General features: G+C 57.3%; 1 protein-coding gene across 1 annotated transcript; it reads right to left on the bottom strand.

Annotated features, from left to right (window-relative positions):
* Positions 1 to 1,296: 1,296 nt before the first annotated feature.
* On the bottom strand, positions 1,297 to 9,783 carry DUSP9 (dual specificity phosphatase 9). Its single transcript, XM_090264565.1, has 6 exons — positions 9,635 to 9,783; positions 5,828 to 5,908; positions 4,777 to 4,977; positions 3,747 to 4,148; positions 1,989 to 2,438; positions 1,297 to 1,687 (listed from the first exon to the last, which is right to left on the bottom strand). Exons 2-6 carry the CDS (start codon positions 5,832 to 5,834, stop codon positions 1,362 to 1,364), a joined length of 1,386 nt encoding a protein of 461 aa, XP_090120691.1. The 5' UTR covers positions 5,835 to 5,908; positions 9,635 to 9,783; the 3' UTR covers positions 1,297 to 1,361.
* Between the last annotated feature and the right edge of the window lie 10,402 nt (positions 9,784 to 20,185).

Below are 20,185 nucleotides of genomic sequence, written 5' to 3'. Positions count from 1 at the left end.
TAGTCATTAGCCATGTGTGGCAGATAGGGGCTCAATGGGTCATGAGTAAATGGAGGACTTGGCCAGAGGTTGGACCGACAGGCAATGCAGGTGCCAGATGGGAAATGACATGGGGATGGGTTGGTGCTTGAGTCCCTCACTGGCTCAGCATATCACGCCCTCTTCCTAGGCCTCCCTTCACGCTTTCCACCAAACCCTCCAAGATGCACAGTAAGCAGCTTCCCTCAGTTCAGTATCTTACATAAACCATTTATTCAGGAACAACTCAAGAAAGGAACTGTGGCGTGGGTTCCCAAGGGTGAGATGGTCACTGGGCCAGTGTGTAAGCAGGCTAGGGTGTGTGTGTAAGTGCTGCTGCCCACCGCCCACGAGGGGTGTGTACTGCAATGCATGATCGCATATGTGTGTGAGTGTGTGGCTGTATGGGACCCGCAGCATCAAAATTCAGGCCGCCTCCTTCCCCTCCCCCACCCTCAGTTCTTGCTCTGAGTCCCCATCTCCTCCAGTGGCAGTTTGACCACTCTCAGTCACAAAGAGCCCCAGTGATCCCATCAAGACATCTGGGAAAGGGGGGGGGAAAAAGCGTCTTTTCAAATGTCAAGTGGATAAACAGTCAGGGCGCCAGATGTGTGGCTGGGAGCCCTCCCAATGGCTCTCAGGCTAGCACTCTCCCCAATGGTACTGCCCAGCAAGAAGCCACCCAGAGAGGGCCTGTCCCCATGGATGCTGGGTGGCCACCACACCTCTGAGTTCACATCCCCTGGGAAGCCCTTGGCAGAGAAGCAGGAAGGTGCCTGCACTGGTGGTAGTGGTGAGCCCTTCCCCCAAACAGCTACCTGGGGACAGGGATGGGGCTGGGAGCAGGTCCCTGTAGGAAATGAAGTGGCTGGAGCAGGCACACACCCTTCCTGAAGGGGAAAACCTCAGGGAGGCTCAGGGCCCAGCTGAGCTGGCAGAGCACAAAGGGTCAGGGCCTGGGCCTGGGAACAGGCAGCCACCTGGAATGGTCCCTCAGAATGGGAACCCTCCCCCAAGGAGAAAAGTAACAGTCGCAGAAGAGGCAGTTTCTGGAGCATGGTTCCGCCCCAAAGCGGCAAAGGTCATACCGGTGGTCCCTGGCCGGCCCATAGGCACATTTAATAGGATTCCCGAGGATGTTTCAAGTGGGCAGGACAGGTCTCTCCTGGTGGCCACCCTGGAGGGGTTCCCAGCTCCTGCCTCTTCCCACAAGCCCCGAATGAGGTATTGTGCTTCCCCCCCACCCCCACCCCCACCCCCTGCTTAGAGCTGAGCACCCTCCCTCCCTCTCCCCCATAGCATGTGAGTGGCTGGGAGCACCCACTGGGGGGTGTGGCAGGGCCCTATGTGGGGTCCAGCTCGAAGACACCATCGCTGGTAGGGGTGGTGAAGAAGGAGGGTGGGTCAGAGGTGGCAGACTCCTGCCCCCCACTGCCCCGCTCCCGGGCACGCCTCTCCTCCAGCCGCAGGCTGCGCTCGAAGTCCAGCAGCTGCCCCATGAAGTTGAAGTTGGGTGAGATGTTGGACTTCTTCCGCTTGACCAGGTCGTAGGCATCATTGAGTGAGAGGTGGAGCTTCTGCATGAGGTAGGCCACGGTGACAGTGACGGAGCGGCTGACACCCGCCAGGCAGTGGACAAGCACCCCGCAATTCTGAGACAAGGCCTCATCTAGGTGGGGGCAAAGTGGGGGCCAAAATGAGGTGCAGACTAGTGGCCTTCTGGAGGGGCCCTTGCAGCCCCTGCCCACCTTCCAAGCCAGGTGGCCCGGGCTAGGTTTGCCTGGGAGCACTGCCCAGCCTGAGGACTGGTCCCAGCGATGCCCAAGCCCAGAAGTGCCATCCTGGTTTTGGGCTCTGGAGATGGCAGCTAAGCTGGGGAGGAGACTCATAAGGGAGAGGGGGAAGAAATGAGAGGCCAGGAGCCAAGCCTGGTGGGAGGAGGGAGAAAGGGGAGGACAGGATGGACTCACCAATGAATGCAATAGCCTCCGGAAAGAACTGGGACAAGTTCTGGCTCCAGTGGTCTGAGATGGGGATCTGCTTGTAGTGAAAGTCGCCGTTCTTCTCAAAGAGGTTAGGGAGGTTGGGGGTGACATTTAGGATGTATCGGATGCCTAGCTTGGCCAAGCTCTCCACATTGGCTGAATCTCGAGCACAGCCCAGGTAGAGGTTGGGCAGGATCTGGACAGGAAAGGATGGCAGCAGCCCCGCTGGGGGCGGTGTGGCACCCTCCGAATCCAGGCTGCAGCTCATGGAGTCTCGGTCAGGCTCAGATTCTGCATCAGAGCAATCAGAGCTCAGGCACAGGCCGCCCAGCCCCACTACTGGGCTGGGCACCATGGCCATGCTTGATGCACCATGGCTGTTGAGGCTGGTCTCACACAGGTGAGGGCACTCAGCCTGGAATCTGCTGAAGCCACCTGGAGGGGAGAGAGGGAGTGTACTGTTGATTTGGCCTCCTGGGCAGCCCAGTGCCCCTGGGTGCAGATAGGGAACTGACCTTAGTTCCAACATCTGAGAAAGCTTGTAGATGTCCCCAAAGGGAACTCAAAAGCCAATAGCCTACTCTATATTGCCGTCACCGTGTGGTGTGCTATAGGCAGTCCAGCCACCCTCACCTAGAACTGTTGGCTACTTTTCTGGACAGCAAGTGCCCACTGTGGCTGCTGGGCCCAGGCAAAGCCATCCCAAAAGGATCTTATACCCACAGGGCCAAGCTGAGGCAGGCATGAGGGCTCTACAGCGTCTATATATATTGCTAATTTGGGGGAGGATGGAGGCCATCAGTTAAAGAAGAGGAAAGGTTCAGATATGAGTTCTGTGCCTGAGTGTCTCTTTATCCAGTTTGACCAGGAGCACCCTGATGCAGGGGCCAGGTCACAGCCATCTCTGTGCTCTCCTCAGGGATGAAATGGGATGCCAAGAGGAGGGGAGCCTGGGAGAGAGTGCAGCATTCCACCTGGATGGTTCCAAAGTCCTAAGAAGTGAGCATTTCCTTGGTCTAGAGATAATTTCATTTCCCTAGGCTAGGCTGGAGGCCTGGAAATCCAACACTTTATATATTTCTATATCCCTGTGCATTCAGAATGGAGCAAGGGAACACAGACCAATTACCTTCTTTGATGGGAAGGTGGGGACAACTGGCTCTGTACATTAATGGAAACCCTGTCCTTACCCTGGACCTCTGAAGGGTGTGTGTGTGGGGGTCGGGGGGACTCGGCAACGAGCCAACAGACCTGTGTTAGCCTGTCTCCCCTCCATCCTCTAGCCTTGCCATGACTATAGGGGGACAGGTCTCCACTTCCTCAGGCCTCCTACCTTCACTGCTTCTCTCTCTCTCCCTCCCCACCTCCACTAGAGCCTTGGCAGAACAGGATCTGTCCTCTTGTGTCCCCTGTCTCCTTTGCCCATGGCTGAGAAGCTGGAGTAGGTGGTTTTACTATTCCAGGAAGCCTGGGAGCCTGCACTGGTACTCCATCCTTGAACATCCTGTGAGCTAGGTCAGGCCAGCCAGATTCTCTCCATTTTCCAGACTCAGAAATTGAGGCTCCCAAAAGTGAAGGACTTGCCCAAGGTCATGCTCAGCGGAGGGTATTTCACCTCCACTTTAGACAAACAAGAGGGGTTGCTCAAGGTCAAATTTTGAATCCCCTTGAAAGGTGGGGGCACTGACTCCCGGGCTAGAATCCTCCCTAGGCCAGTGCCACTGTGCCACCGCTCGCACCTACCCTGTAGGTAGTAGGCTAGGTAGCCTTCCTCCAGCAGCTTCTGGAGCAGGGTGCCCAGCACTGACTCCGGCTCCCACTCCTGGACCTCGGCCTCCCGGCGCCGATGCCGGCCCCCACCCTGGTCGTACAGGAGCACTGGGGCGGGCGGGGGCGGCTGCAGTGGCGGCCCGGGGAGGAGTGCGCGCACCGACAGGCTCCCTCGCCGAAGGCGGCGCAGCAGCAGCGCGGGCAGGGCTACACTCAGCGCCCCGGCGATGCGCGCTGACTCGTATAGCTCACGGCTGCGGCAGTCCAGAAGCAGCAGCCGCGGCTGCGGGGGCGATAGCTCCCGGCGCAGCCACAGGCACGAGCGGCCCAGACTCTCCATGGGTTCGCGGCTTCTAGCACGTCGGGCCACTGGTGCTGCGGAGAGAGGGAAAGCATGCATCGTGAGCCCGCGTCCTCCGTCCCCGGCTGCTACAGGGCTCGGACCCAGGGGCCAAGATATGAAGCCAATCCTCGGGGCCTGAAAGCAAGCGCCCAGGGTCCCGCAGGGACACCCTCCACCTCCCGATTCCTTTCTCGCGCCCCTTCCACAGTAAGGACACGGAGAAGGCACTCCTTCGCCCCAGGAAAAACACCCGAAGCAGCCACTTGGGTTCCTGGTCGCTGCTCACTTCCCGGGGAAAGGAAGTGTGAGGGGTCCCCCAGAAGAGGAAGGCTGGGCAACCAATGGCCCCTATGAGAGCCGTGCGTTCCTTTCTAGCCCCTCCTGGGGCTTTCCAAGGCCACCACCACCTTCCTTTCTTTATACCTTTCTGCATTTCTCTCTCGGCCTGCCCGAAATCACTCCCCAAGTTCGAGCTTCCGACTTTGGGGGCGCGTGCATGTGAGAGGGGTTCAAGGCTAAGATCTTCCCCATGGCCAGGTGGGCCCAGGGAATAAACGTGGAGCGGAGGTGATGGACCTTGGCTAACCCTGTCGGAGCTGACCCGGCTCCGGTCCCTGCCGCCACTCCACCCACCCCCGGAGAAAGAAAGGAGAGAGAGACCTGAGGCGTGATCCGATGTCTCTGCCCTGTCCACCGTGGGACACGGGGCGCGGTCCTCGGGCAGGGTGTCCCCGGGCCCGGACGCAGGGAAGAGGGCTGTGCTGCTGAGCAGGCGGGCACGTGGAAACAAAGTCCCTGCGGCGCTCGCTTGCTGGCTGCTTCCTGGCAGAGGGACCTGGTTTCCACCTTGGAAGCTGCTGCCTTTGGACAAGGAGTTACCGTTTAGAGGGGCGGGGCAACGGGGGCGGGCTCAGGGGTCCAGCGAGCCAACGGGTGTCAGCGAAAGCAGTCGGGTGCCCCCACCCCCCAGCTGAGGCTTCCACCCAAGCGGGACAGGGCCGGGGCAGAGGCCAAGGGCAGGTCAGGGGCCCAGCAGGGGACCAGCCGCAGCTCCCAGGGCCGGCGCCAGTCAGGTCCCGCGGAGGCAGGTGGAGGGATGGGGATGAGACCATTGCCCCTGCCCCAGAAGCTGCCTCCAACCCTACTCACTTGGTGACCCTGGACCATCATGTCCCCTTAGTAGACTTCAGTGTCCCCCTCTCTATATAGTGGCTCATCATAGCCTCCACCTTGTACTACTGTGGGATGCCACTGATATCATGGAGGGGAGGAGCAAATAGGAACAGAAACCCATTTCTGCTATCTGGCCCAGAACTCTGCCCAAGGCTGGCTGGAGGGCTAGGCAGGCGAGGGCAGCTTCTGTGCACCCCCACTGGCTTTGTTCACACAGATCTGGGCAAAGGCACCCAGGAACTCTGAGCTCCCAGCTCCAAACTTCAGTGCTCTGCTCTTATCATGTTACTGATCATGGGAGTAACCCCATCTTCTCGCTCTGCCTCCTGCCTACTCAAGAGCCAAGTAGTTTCTACCTGTCCCACATCTGCACTCTGTCCTTTGCCCCTGCTCTGGCCAAGGGTTTGCATTCGTTAGCTCTTAACCAGGTCACTGATAACTTCCAAAGCCCTCTCCCTGCCTCCAGGTTTGCCTCAGCCACCTTCTGCCATGCCCTGCACCAGAACATTCATTCAGCAAAGGCTGGTGGCCTCCATACCTTCCATGGACACAGGATGATGAACCGGAAAGACACACAGGGTCTCCGCTTGCACAGAGCTCCCAGGCTAGTAGGACAGGTCTGTAATTAACAGGGGACCAAACAATACCAGGTGTGATAAGTGCCTAGACAATGAAACGAAATGGGGAAGGTTTCTGAAAAGTCCTGTTCTATGTCCCTTCTTTGTTTAAAACTCATCTAAAGCAAATAGCAGAGTTGAAGAAAAATGCACAGCAGATAAGATAAAGCTCATACAAATTAATCGAAAGGTTGACTCCAATAGATAAATAGGCAAGGAACCAGAAAAGACTTCACGAAGGAGGAAACCCAATTGGGGGTGGCGAGGGGAGGTTCAACTTCAGGTATGAAAGGAAAACAAATTTAAAAACCAAGGTAACAGCAATAGAAAACAAGGTAACACTTCCCACCTATTACATTAGTAAAATGTTCTCAAAATGAGAACACCCAGTGCTGGCAAGGGTGCTGTGAAACTGGCCTGCTGCTCTCTTGCTGGTTGTTGGAGGATTCTCTGTTGGCCCTTTTGGAAATTAATTTGGTAATATGCATCCAGAACTAGGAAGAAATCCACACCCTCTGGCCACTTCTGAGAATCTACCCTAAGGAATTAAGTAAAAGAAGGCAGAGCTATGCACATAGGACAGGGCACCACAAGCAGCATAACTAAGGAGAATAGGGCTCAAAGCCACTGGAAGGGCAAAATTTAGGCTAGTTAAGTCTGGTACAGCTACTGAAGACTCCTCTCAGACCAGGGTAAGATGAGAAAACTCTGGAGGTAATGATGAGGAGAGCCAGGTTGCCTCAAAGGGGCCTCCAGTCACCCCACCTTTCCTTCCTCCCTGGTTCGCTGGGTCACCACCCTGGGTCTAATCTCTGGAAACAGCCCCCCCTCCCCATGTCCTGGCCTCTGGGATGAGTCCCACGACCAGCATCCAGGGGTCTCAGGCAGTTAGGTTGTGTCTCCCTTCCCTCCGTCCAGGTCTCTCTCCTTGGCATCCTGTCCAGATTCTGCTCCTTCTTCAGCCCCTCCCCCCCACCACCAAGGTGCCCTCCTCCAGGCAGCCTTTGTTTGTCTCCTGGGCCAGTTTGTGGTCTCCCTCCTCTGTGCTCCAGACCTCAGTTCTCTGAGGCTGCAATGCCTAAGAACTGAAGTTTGGGGGTGGGGGTGGAGGGGTCAGAGCAGTGCTCATTTCCCTCTGTCACATGTGCTCTTGGGCAATGACTGTCTTCTAGTGTTTCCTATCCCTCCATCCTCACTGCCATGGGCAGAAGTAGGCTGCCACTTGGCCATGGGCCCCAAGCCTGGGGGCTCCCTCCAGGCCCACTACATCTGTGGGTAGGACCCTGGCTGGGGTGGCCATGGGTTGAAGGCACCAAGTGGTTCTTTAATATGCCTGTCTGGGGTGCCTGGCTTGGCTGTGTTGTAGGCAGTGAGGTGGAAAGATTCATCTGGCAGGGAGGTGGAGAGACACATAACCCCACCCATTATGTCATGGGGGCTCAGTGTGGTTGGAGAGAGGGTCGTTGACCTCCCTCGCCCCCCCGGGGGAGGTAGGAGCTCCTGAGATGCCCAGGCATGCGTTCTGGAGAGGGCTTCCTGGAGGAGGTGATGGGAGCCTAGCTAGGAAGATGATGGAGAGGGAGGCAACTTCTGCAATGGTGAAGGGAGAGGAAGCTAGGCTCCAAGACCCCACTGCCCCAGGATGGGATTGTGTCGGGTCTTTGTTTCTCAACGCTTGAATAGTGGTTCCCCTGCATCTAGCTCCCAATCCTGCTGGCAAGCCCTCCAACCAGAAAAGGTAGTGCTGTGTGTCCGGGGGGGTGGGGTGGGGGCTCCAGCAGAGCCAGCTGAGCCTGCAGCAGGACCAACTGGAACCTGTTGCCACCTCCGCACTGCAGGGCTGAGTGCAGCCAAGCCCCCCTCCCCCGACCCTCGCCGGCCCGCCCGCACTCGGGCCCCCGGCAGCGCCTGCTCGGGGAGCCAACTCGGGGCGCCCACCCCGCCCCGCGCCTGTTTTCTGGGCGGGCTGGGCAGAGGAAGGCGGGCTGCGCGCCTGGGCCTCTCCAGGCCCCCTCTGACGGGCGGGCGGAGCAAGGCCGCGCGCTCTCCGCTGGGTGGGCGCTGCAGCCGCTGCCCCAGCCCACGCCGGCCTCCCCTCGCCTCTGCCTTGCCCGGGCCAGTGCCCCTAGGAGGCCGCGGGGACGTTGCGGCCCTAGGCCCCTTGCGCGTCACGTGTGCCTTCTTGTCCCTAGAGCCTCCCGAGAGCGGCGCCCCGCCTCTCCCTCCATCCCCCCCATTCCGAAATGCTCGGTTCCCGCCGGGCGGAGTGGCAGGATTTCGGCTGTCGCGGCCCGGTCACATGGCCGGGAGCACAACTACCAGCGACAGCGTTCCTGCCAAATCCTGCGTCTTTTCCACCAAATTCACTTTTTGCTGGGGATGGCTTTCTGCTTTTGCTGGTCGGTCTCCTCGTGAGACTGGGAGTTTCTCCAAGGCAGGAGCGGGTGTGTGCCCGGCCCCAAGCTGGCCCCAGCCCCCAGTGCAGGGCCTGGCAAGAGCTGGGCGCTCTCGGAAGAAATGCTCGTTAACGAGGAAGGCACGAATGAATGAAACCAATTGTTGCACCCAAGGAGCCCAGGAGGGTGCTGCTTTTCCTTTTTCTCTCAGTGGTTGTACACTGCCTCCCTCCTGGCTTTCCCCGCACAAGCACATGTGCACACACACTTCTCCCTCCAACACACACGCAGATAGGCACACACATTGCATGAATTTCTGTCCCCGTGGAACCGACCTACTACGTGTGCTGCCTCCATTTCAGTGCCTCTCTCCCGGCTTCCTCCCGTCCCCCACCAGTGCGCTGATATCTAAGTACGGTACCTTACTCCCCAAGTGCCTTCTTTATCTCTTAGGGAAGAGGCCAAACCAGTTGCTGGGGAGACTCAAGATCTGTTTAGGAAGGCACTTGGTGGCCCTTAGGATGGCAGGCTGCTGCCGAAGTCGAGCCACAGGCGCTTGGCAGGGATGTCACCAAATGCTGCAGCCTTTAAAGCCCGTGTGCCAGGTGATGGGGGTGGTGATGGGAGGGACTAAGGGATGTGCTGGGGGCTGTTGAAGGCTATTTGTGATGGGGGCGGTGCAGGGTGGTGGAGAGCGGGAATCCAGCAGGTGTGCATATATGTTGGGGTGTCTGAGGTTACGTGCTGGGGAGTGGGCCTGGCCTCGGAAATTGGGGACTGTCGGCCACTGGGGTGTGGGTTAGTGTTCGGGCTTCGCTTGGGGGTGGGTGGATTGCAGTGTCTCTGGGCTGGGAAATGTGGGTGGGGTGTCTGTAATGAGCATATGGGGATTCGGAGATGGTGGGGGCACGGTGAGGGGAGCTATGTCAGTGCAGAGAGTGCAGGGATGTGCTGGGAATATGTGTGCCTGGGTGTGTAACGAGGCGTGGCAGCGTCTGGGATGGGTGCTGGCCTGAGTTAGGGACAGTGTTGAGTGATAGGTTAGGGGCTGCTGTTTACACTGTAGGGACCTGCATGGTTTGTGCGCTCGCGTAAGTGGCAGGGGGTATGCGTGGTGGAGGACACGGGAGGTGCACGGGAGGGTTGTGGGGGTATGTGGTGGCAGGACCAAGCGGGTCTCGCTGGGGCGCGTGGTCGGCTCCGTGGGATGTGCGCTGGCAAGACTTTGGGGGTGCAGGGTGGAGGAGCGCACGTCGGAGGACGGCCAGGCAGGGTGGGGGTAGGGTGGGGGTGGGGTGGGGTGGGTGCCCTGGCGCCGCGTGCTCCGCTCACCTCTGTTCACCTCTGTTCCGCTCGGCTTCCTGCGCCGGCTCCGCGCGTGGCGGCCGGGAAGTTTCCGAGGCCCGGGCTGCGGGGAGCGCCACCACCACTGCCGCCGAGCGCCACCGGAGCCTCGGGCGGCGGCCTCGCTTGGAGCTGAGGGGCCGCCGCCGCTGCCGCTGCGGAGGGAAACTCCAAATCCCGCCTCCGCCGCCGCCTCCTCCCCTCCCGTCGCCGTCTTCTCCGCCCCCTGCCCAGGAGGGGCACTGTCGCCGGCGGCGCGCAGGGAGGGAATGGGGAGGGGCCGCGGCCTGCCCTGCGTCTCCCTCCACCTCTCCCACCTCCTTCCGTCTTCCTCCCTCCCACCTGCAAGCCTTTGCCCGCTCTGCTTGCCGAGGCCCCTGTCTGGATACCCACTGCATCCCCCGGCCCCCCTGCGTGGGGGCCTCGAGCCTGAGGAGCAGGAGTGAGGTGGGGGGCCCTGACTTATGTTGGGCCTGGGCTGGGAAAGTGCTGCACCAAAGAATCTCTGATGGCACCTCTGCTTCCTTAAAGAGAAGCGAAGGGGCCCATCGAGGACCCGGCACAGTTTGGCCTCCAGGGCCTCCTCCTGCTGCCACAGGGGAGAAGGCTTACGCGGTCCACCTGACAGCACTGCAAGTGACCCCAACTCCTAGGTCCTCCCACGCTGTCTTCTCCCAATTCTCACATATCAGATTTTGACTAATAATAATAGCTTGGGTGCCTGGAAAGGGTGGAGCCAAGATGTAGGGGGAGGGAATGGGAGGGGGTCGTTAGGCTTAGTGTGTTTTCCTTTGCACTAAAGGCCACAAGCATCCCCATCAAGGAGCTCATTTTGTCCTTACACCAGTCTGTTCCCATGTAATAGCTATGGAAACTGAGGCAGTGGTTTCCTGGTGGTCATGCAATAATGGTGTGGCAGAGCCTGAATGGGCTCAGATTAGCTGAGTTCCAGAGCCACAGTTGAGTATGATCAAGGAGGCCCACCGGTTCCTGGATTGGTCACTCCTGTGGGGAGGGGGAGGCAGGGGGAGCACACAGGGGCTCCCAAACCAGTAGCTGGTGAGCTAGGGCTCAGCCCTGGAAGGAGTCATGAGGGATGCTAAGAACCAGCACGAGGCCTTGGCCCTCAAGGGCAGGCTTCTGGCTGGGGGGTTCCCTTCTCAGCCCATGGAGATCAGAATGAGGCGAGGCCAGGCTGAGATGACATCTCAAAGGAGATGGACAGAGCTGGGATGCCAGCCACTCCATGGATGAGGGGCAGCCAAGGGAGGCCTGGCTGCCTGGCTCATGTCTGCCGCAGCACTGGATTCCCCTGAGTCATTACCCCTGGAAAAGAGAGGAGAAAGACAGCTTTGTTTCTGGTGCCTCAGTTTCCTCATCTGTATGTTTGGGGAGGGAGAGGGGACCTCTTGATCTTCAAGGGCCCTCCTAGCTTCATGGCAGTTTTAATTCATAATGTGTGAGCCAGACCAGGGTCTGGCTGCCACTAGCTTGCATGTCTGCCCTACCCCTTGTCCCCTTCTGGCCTCAGCAGATGCACACTCACACTTGGGCCTGGGGCCTTTGGGGCTGCACCTGTTAGTTGGTGCATCTGCCAGGTAGAGGCCCAGGGCCCACCCCCAGGGCCAGACTGTCCTTTCTGATCTCCTTCCACATCAGGGCTCTGGGGTCCAGTGTGGAGCCAAACTGCCAAAATGACACCATTCCAGTGAGCAAACAAAACTGTGTGCGGGTCCTGCCACTGGACCTTGTGCTCTGACAGTGCTAACAGTTGTCCCGAAGTTTGGGGCCTTTGCTAAGAAATCACATGCTAAAAGCTGTGCCATATGGCAATAGGGCCATTTGTCAGACAAAACATGAAAATACATGGAGATCAAAAAAGATGGAACTGGCTTTCACCCTTTGGTGTTCCTCCCATTTGGGGAAGACATATATGGTGGCGATGCCCATGGCTGGGGCACTCAGTTGGCCTTTGGCAAACACTTGGTGAGCTGACTCACAGAGGAGTTTCTAGAAAGATGGGATAACAACCGCCCCCCGCCCCCCGTCTTGTGCTTTAGTGACTCAGGGCTGAACGGCTGGAGGAGGAACATTTGGATTGAATGACGCTGCCCCCCCCAACCCCTGCAAAGCTCCCACTCCAGCCCTCCCACAGTGCCTCTGCTCTCCAGGCAACAAGACCCACCAGTGCCAGAGGAAAAGAAAGCTAACACAATGGCCAGGCCAGGCCAAGGAGCTCTAAAGGCACAGGCCTGCTCCACCTCAGGAAATGGGACCTCCCTCCTCATCCCCAGAGACTTTTCTTGGCTAACAAGGCCTGGCCTGTGCCCTGTTGAGGAATAAAACGGAGAACCTTCTTGAACAGGTCTTGAGTGTGAGGCCAACCATGTCAGAATTGAGGTTGTTCTAAAGGCACAACTGGGCCTCCATCATGGAAGCAGCCAAGCCCAGGTGTTCAGGTCCCATCTGCTCCCACAAATCTCTCAAAATGAGGTGACTGGGCAGCTCTAGCCCACACCCTCTCCTCTGAGGCCCTGCCCCCTTTCCCAAGAGAATCCCCCAAGGCTCTCAGCAGGGCATCCTTCGAAAGGTGGACAGGGTACAGAGAGCTGGGCTTTTCTTGGGATGGAGAAATATTCACCCTGCTTTTGACACACTGTGCTATGGTAGGCCTTTTTCACTGAAGGCACAGTCCCTGTTCTGACGAACCTTTTCCAAGTCTTGATTCTGGGCCACTTTACAAATTAGTGAAGCTTTGAGGAGAGGCCCACCACCCCTTGTGGCCTCTGCGTGGAGACCCTACTTCCATCTGGGGGGACCTGGCACTTGAGTGCATGCACACCCAAGGCTTTATTTCTGGGCAACCATTTGTTCTTACTGAAAGTAGGATCTGCAGCTGAAGACATTTGCTCATATGACAATTGCCCCCCAGGCTGCCATCGCTCCACCACTGGGTAACAGGCTTCACTCTGCCCCTCCCCCATCTGAGAATCTTTAGCCAGCATTTTGTAGATATGATACCAGTTGCCATGCCTTCAGAAACACATTCTAGATCCTGTTCCAGAGCACCCCACCTGCCTGTGGCAGCTTCCAAAGGAGCTACAGCAGGACATTTTAGACCAAATGGCCCTGTTGCAGCTCTCAGACAGCTCTGCATTTGCAGCTGAGGTAAAAGGGTGAGACGCAGTGCCAGGCAGGAGCAGGAGGGAGGGAGGCCAACAGCCAGCCATCAATAGTTCTTCAGGAGCCATTAACACCCTCATTCCAGAAGGGCTCAGGTTCAGGTTCAATAACCTGGTTATAAACCCCCTCTGGCCAGCTGCATGGGCTCCTTCTCCTTGTCTTGTCCTCCCAAGCAGCAGTGCGTGTGTCTGGATATACATTACAGATGATATAGTCCTTGTATAAGGAGAGAGCCAGACACCCATGTCCATTGTCTGGACAGGCAAAGGGAGGCAAGAGGGAAGAGGGGAGAGAATGGGGAGCCCTTCCAGCTCCCACGTGGTAGAAGGGGAGGAGAGAAGGAAGCGGATGATTTCCTGGCTTGTCCAAGGGAAATTGAGCACTGAATGGGGGCAGGAAAGAGGGGAGCCACTGATGGTGGAAGGCTGAAACTGCTACGGACCCCCAGTTGCTCTGAGGAAGGCCTCTGTGAGTGGCTTACCTGCCTTTCTGGTCACCTTTCTCAATCGCTTCTCCAGGAATGATATGAAACAAGTGTTGAGGCTCGGTCCAGGTGAGGGCTCATTCTGATGCCTTGTCCTGGCTCAGATGCTTAGATGTCTGCCAGGGGAGGCGGCGGGGGGTGATTTCTAGGGATGCTTCGGGTTTTTCTTACCTCAGGGGGTCTTCCCTTTTTTATCACAGCACTGAGCACCCCATCTGGCTGCCTGCCCCCACCAATTACCCCTGCTCCTCACAACACTGCAAGGCCCAACCTGGTCCCTTTTGGCTCCCTGTACCCAGACCAAGGCCTGACATCAGGATGGGTCACAAGCTGCTTTGGGGTCCGGGTGTACTAGCACCTCTCTGTACCTCTCCCCCAACTGCTGGAGCCATCCCGAGGTAGGGGGTGGTCTCCACCCTCTGGTCTGGTCTGGGATCATCTCTGTGGCCCTAGCCTTGGGCCTGGAAGCCCTAGTAAGTCTCTCAGAGAGACTGAAATAACTGAGGCAGGAGGGAGCTAAGGCCTGGGACAGTGATTTGCCCAAGGCTATACAGCTTAGTTGGTGAAGTTGGAGCCCAAATCCAGAGCTGCAGATGGCAGGGACCACTTTCTAGGGCAGGAGTCAGATGTGACAAACGCAGGTACTGAGGCTGAGCACTCAGGGCCCAGGTCTCAGGAGAGTGCTGTGCAGGGCCAGCTCACAGAGCTGCTTGGCCACTGGGAAGAAGACTCAGGTGGCACCCTCTTGGCTTGCAGGGAAGGCCCCATCCCAGGACCCTTGTATGATGAGAACAATAGCTCCTGGTCACCATTTGGGTAAAGAGGACAAGGGGCACAGCCATGCTGTTACTAAACCATTCTGGCAGCATTTGATGAACCCTTGAGATGAAGAAACCGAGGCACAGAAGGACAGGGTCAAGGACCTAGCCAGGCTGTAGCGTCCATGGAGGGAACTGCCTCTGCCTTTGGGGGCTTGGGGGATTGGGGGCAAGCAGGAGGGCGTCCAGGGATCCAATCAGAGCAAGGAAGGAAGCAGCTTCTGATGGCAAGAGGGGCCCTGGTGAGCTGTCCATGAAGTCTGAATGGACTGCAGAGGGGGCCTGGTCTACCTCTGAGTCCAGGTCAACCCCACCGGGGTGGGCCCTAGTCCATAACTCCAGGGTGACAGATGGGCCTCTGGAGCAAGTGCACCTCAGCCTAGATGAGGGCCTTCTCCTCTGTCACCATTTCTTGGCCCTTCCCCCTGTCCTCTATGAAGCCCCCCAACTCTTGCTGCCCCCTCCCCACTTGACTGCTTGACAGTCTTGCCACCAGGAAGGCTTGGGATATTTCTGCCAACTCTGTCGGGATTTTCTGTCTAAATTTAGAGTAGCTATTACCCTGCCACAGTACCTGCTTCCCACATTGGTGACTCATTTGTATCCTGAGAGCATCCAGCACAGATGCGGGCCACGTGACCTGCCGCCCCTAAGGGCAAGCCCCTGGGCTGAGAGAGGGCATGAAGAAAGAAGAGGAGGTTAGGAGCCTGTGGTAGCAAAGCCAGAGGCATCAATCGAATGACTCAAGATTCCATGGGTGGAAAGGGGACAGCCAAGGCCCCCACTCAGAGTCAGGCATATAGCTTGGTTTCTTTACTGACCCTCCCAGTGTGGGGCTGTAATGAGTCATTGAGCCCCTTGCAAGGGTCCTGACTGTCCTGCCCATAGATGACTGTAAGTCCTTAGCCACTGTGTGCCTGAGCAGTGTGGGGAGTCAGCACCCCACTGTCTCCTGTCCCATCCTGACACTCAGGATGCGGTGAGTGCTCAGTTCCTGCCAGTTGGGTCCCCCTGCCCCCATTGCCAGTGCCATTTCATTATTATAAAGCCCCTCTGGGGGCTCTGAGAGCCATGGCTCAGCCCAGGTTGCTCTAGGGCCCTGTTTGACTCTGCTGTCACCAACCTGGAGCAGTGGCCTGAGACTGGTCTAACAGTGGAAGCCTCTCTTCACAGCACCCCTACTCTGGGCCAGCATGGGATGGGACCATGAGGGTAACACAGAGCTCAATTTGTCAACCTATTCTTGAAGAGCTGGTCAGAGCCACAGGAACTGTGGATTTGACCTCAGCTTCCCTGCAGCATTCTGGCCAGTGCTGCCTGTGCTCTGCAGTCCCAGAAGGGAAAGGGGGTGGGGTCGAGGATGGGGTGCCCAAGGCTATAAGCCTAGGAGGACTTGTCAGTCATCAGAGTAAAGTTGACAATCCAGATGCTAACCTTCTGTGCTCCAGGTCTCCATCCTGGCCCCATCCACAGTGGCTGGCCTGGACAGGTTCTGCAGGTTACAAGAGAGAGAAGTATCCAGAAACACATTGTCTTCAGGTAGGGGAATTTGTGGTGCCTGGAATGCTGTCTCCTTAGCCAAGCCTACCCTTCCCCTATGGCTTTCATCACAATGTCCCCCACCCCCACTGGCCCCTGACCTCCCAGCACCAGCCTTGCCTCCACCCAAGTCCCTCAATGGCTCTCAGAATCCTCCTATGACACCTGTGCCTTTGAAGTGAAGACACCCCTGTGGCCCGGCTCTCCCCTAAGCTCTGGGTGTTGCGCGTTTTCCCACACCCACTACCCAGAGCCAAATGCTAGTTAGTGTCACCTAGCTTCCCAAGGTAACTTGTCCACCTTCCTGTCAAAGTCCAGTATCTTTGAGGCTCTTCCTTCGAGCCACCTTCCACTCCCCCAGTTGCAAGTTCACTTCTGGGGCCTTTGCTCTGGGTTCATGGCCTCCCTCCTTCTATGTCAGCCCTCATCCTTGTTATGGTTTGTCTGAGCCCTTGCTTCTCATTGCTTCTCTGGTGTCAGCCTCATCTCTACTTGAAACCTCACTCCCTGCCTGTAGAATCCCTTATTTTTTCCTAGCCACCTTCTTTTCCACAATCCTCAATGGCCACTCCCAACCTCCCTCAGTCTCCTGGAGCTCAGCTCAGGCCAATCTCTGCCAGTGGGCGCTTTTGCCACCCACATCATCAAGAACCTTCAGGCCAGCCCTGGCCAGATGGCTCAGTTGGTTGGGGTGTCATCCTGTACACCAAAAGATTGTGGGTTTGATACCCGGTCAGGACACCTACCTAGATTGTGGGTTTGGTGCCCGGTCAGGGCACATATGGGAGGCAACTGATCGATGTTCCTCTCTCCCATTGATGTTTCTTTCTCTCTCTAAATCAATTAACATATCTTCGGGTGAGGATTTAAAAAAAAACAAAACAAAGAACCTTTAGGCCAGTCAGGTGAGAGCTCCCTGGACTTTCTGCCCTTCCTCACTCAAAACCCCCAGCAGTTGTAGTCCTGGTCCCTTGCTGAGTAGGCCTCTCTGCTTGTGCCTCAAACACTGGCCAGGTGCTGCCACCCAGGTGTTTGCTTCAGTCTTGCTCTTGCTCGTACCCTCGGCATCCTCCCGCTGAAACACTCACACCCTCTGTCTTCCCATGTGCCCAGTTTTCTTCCCATCATTCTGGCCAACTGTCCCATCTCTCCTGGGCTCCACAGCCCTCATCTTTCTTACATGATCTCACTGGATGACCTCAGCTGTTCTCTTGGGTGATGACTGTGATATCAGTGTCTCCTGGGGGCCATGCCCACAGCTCCAACTGCCAGCTGGCCATTGCCACCTGGATGCCCATGGCCCTTCAGATGAATTGTGTCCCACAGGGAACTCGCTGTCTCCCCTCCAGTCACCCAAATACCAACCTTGGGGGTACCACTCAAGTCCCCTCTGTCTCCACCCCCCCCCCACATTGCTGGTCTCTGCTGGGTTTACCAACCAAAGAGCTTGCAAGTTTATTTACTCCTGTCCCTGGCCAAGCCCTGCCCCGCCCCCTCCTCACTGTCTGAAGCCTCCAAGCTCAGCCCTGCCATCCATCCCCCACACGGTGGACACACTGATTGTCCTAAAGCAGAGGCCATCATGGAACTCTCCCCCTCAACACCCTTCAATGGTTCTGAGTAGCTTTAAGAACAAAGTCCAAGCGCTGTGGCCAGCTCACATGGCCCTATTTGACCAGCCCCTGTCTTTTCTGCAGTCCTTCTCTCCCAGGTTACTTCTCCAGACCCAGATTGCTGTGGGTAGCTGCCAGAATGTACCAGGATGTCTCACGTCCCTTTGCCTTATTCTAAATAAGCTCACATTGTGAATTTCCAGGTAGACATAAGTTTTGTGGGGCTACTCTTTAGCCCACTATAGCCTGCTCTCTGCTCCCAGTTCACATCCAGCCCACGTATAAAATACGTTCCTGCTATCTCCATCCCCCAAAGTCTTTATTTGCCATGCATGTTGCCTCTTACCCTCATAGCCTCTGTTTGCCTGGCATGTCACTTTCTTCCCTTTCCTGAGACCACCTGGCACGGGTTGGTTGTGTCCTTCCAGCCCTGGACCACTGCAGCCCTTTGCCAGGGAGACACCTCTTTGAGTTGACAGCACGTTTGGAGGAGAGGGGTCATGTCATGTTGGCCTCTGTCTGCAGCACTTTGCACCCAGCCTGGCTCTGGGATGGGGCTAAAGTCATGTGCGTAGACCCAGGAACAAATGAATCCAAAAGCTTGGCTTGAATTGCTAGATGACTTCAATAGGATCACCAGACCCTCCTGATTAAGAAAGAGGAAAACAAAGCTGGCAACCAAGGAAGGGACAGGGAGATGTGGAGTCGCTGCTGGCCGGCTCCATTCTAGCTGCTGGGGACTCAGAGGACACAGCTTGGTCCTTTCGCTGCCCTTTGGGAGTCCCATCTCTGGCTTGCTACGAGTGAAGGCACATTCAAAAGAGTCACCAAAGCCACCTTTTCTCACCTGGCCTGGTAATCTCGTCAGTCCCTGGGATGAACCACCATCCATATGATCACTGGCACAGGCCAGGATGGTGGCATGGGCGTGACCACACAGGGAGGACCCTTCTCCACAGTGGACTAGCCCTGTTGAAAGTGTTCAGAGCTCTCTGTGTCCAGTGGGGGAACAGCCCGGGCGCCTGCTTCCTGGGTCGAATTTGGGACCCCACCTGCCACACCAGGTCCTGGGGATCTTCCCTAGTGCCCCCCACTATGGGCCTCTGCTCCATTCTCCCTAGAAGAACCTGGCGTGAAATGCCCTGTCTTGGTTTGGAGCCCTGGGCCTGGGAGGGATACATGTGGCCCAGGGCCAGGCGGTTTGGGCTCCTCAGGTCACTGGGGTCCCTGAGCCCTGCCCTGTGAGGGGGCGGACCCTGCAGTCAGAGGGAGGCTCCCACCTGATGTGGCCCAGCACCTGCAGCAGGACAGGAAGGAGGGGCCTGTGGTTGGGATGAGGGTGGCAATGTCAGGGCTCTTGGTCCTCCCTCCTCAGAGCCAGAGGCAGCCCTCTCATGAAGGCTGGAACCAGGATCCCCCTCCCCAGTTTTTAGGTAGTGTCAGGTTAGCCCCCAGAGGAGGACTGCAGGGATGAACATGCAGGCAGAACTCCCTGACTGTACAGCCCAGCTTCATTTCCCCCATCTTCCCTCCACCATCCATCACCCCCTTCTCAGCACCTGGCCTCAGCAGGCACCTGACCATGAGCAGAGGGGTCAGGGACTTCAGGAGGTGCGTGCTGAGGGGGGAACTTGAACCTCATGTTGTTGTCATTGAAGTATCCCGATATGAGAGAAGCTCTCCTGCCTCTGCATGATCACTCTTATTCCCTCTTGCAACCCTTGTGCTTGCTTCTTGGCTTGGGGCCCTGGCACATAGGATATGCCTCCCTTCAGAGACTTCCCCTCCTCCCCCTTGGCCCCACAGCTCAGAGCACATGCCTCGTGTGTCACCCTGCTCTTCTCTCATGTGTTGTAGGGCTTCCCTGCCATCTCTTTTTGTGCCCAGCCAGCTGGTGAGCCCAGGGACAGTGCGGGTGCCTCTGTGCTCCAGCGCACCTGGCATTGGGCACCACAGGTACTCACAAATGTCTCCGGAATGAAAGATGTGGAGTTGGGACAGCTCATATACCTACACAGCACCCTACTGTGTGCCTGTCCCTGAGCTAGCCTATTGCAGTACACAGAGGAACAGGAACCCAGCCTGCATCTGAGAGATGCTCATGTGTGAGAGTAATGGCACATTCCACTATCCCAGCACTGGCCCAGAGCTGTATGGCCACCTGGTTGGCTCCCATGGCTCCTGCCACTTGCCAGGGCCCTCCTCTGCTTTGGGGCTGCCCTCACTCTTGGCACATGTAATGCAGTCTCCTTATTCCTGTGGCCCTTCCATGTATCTAGGTGAGGATTCTGAATTCCTGGGATGGCGCCTTTGAGCCCTTCCTCTGTGCTCTGGTGTGCTCCAGAGTCTGCAGGCATTGTTGAATGACCTTGATGCTCTACTGGCCCAAAGTATTCCCCAGCCTTCTCTTCTGTTGCCCCTCACTTGCCCACAGCATCCTGATTCCACACTGGGCAGCCAGCTGGGGCCCTTGGCAGCTCCTGTCCTCAGCTTTGTTTTTGCTCAGAGGGCTGAGTGTGTGCTTTCCAAGGATGGGGCTCGCTGTCTCCTGCCCTGCCCCGAGGTGCTTGCTAGGCATATGCTGAGGAAAAAAGGTCAATAGGGGAGGAAGGAGAATGAGCTGCCATGTCATCCCATTGGTGGTCCTCAGGTCACTTCTGCTGCAGGTTCCATGACCAGCCAGCCACAGGCCTTGGTTATTGCAGAAACCAAAGCTTCCTGTGTTTATCATCTGGAAGGAAGAAGACAAGCAGAGCACACCTCTGCCAAAGAAGAGGGACAGAGTGACCGCGTGACTGCACAGAATTCCATTGGATGGATACAAATATGTGTTCTGGGAGCCTGGCTGACTCCCATGACTGCAGAGGCCCCAGGGTTGGACAGGCCTGTGCATGCTGCAAGC

This window comes from Furipterus horrens, unplaced genomic scaffold (genome assembly GCF_987537825.1).
Source record: "Furipterus horrens unplaced genomic scaffold, mFurHor1.1.pri manual_scaffold_17, whole genome shotgun sequence".
Lineage (NCBI taxonomy): Eukaryota > Metazoa > Chordata > Mammalia > Chiroptera > Furipteridae > Furipterus > Furipterus horrens.
This window is presented reverse-complemented; position numbering and strand designations above follow the sequence as displayed.

Coding starts and splice junctions, on each gene's coding strand:
- DUSP9 (XM_090264565.1), bottom strand. Junction 4,149..4,776: donor GACATCGGATCACGCCTCAG/GTCTCTCTCTCC, acceptor CTCTCTCCGCAG/CACCAGTGGCCCGACGTGCT. Junction 1,688..1,988: donor GGAGGCTATTGCATTCATTG/GTGAGTCCATCC, acceptor GCCCCCACCTAG/ATGAGGCCTTGTCTCAGAAT.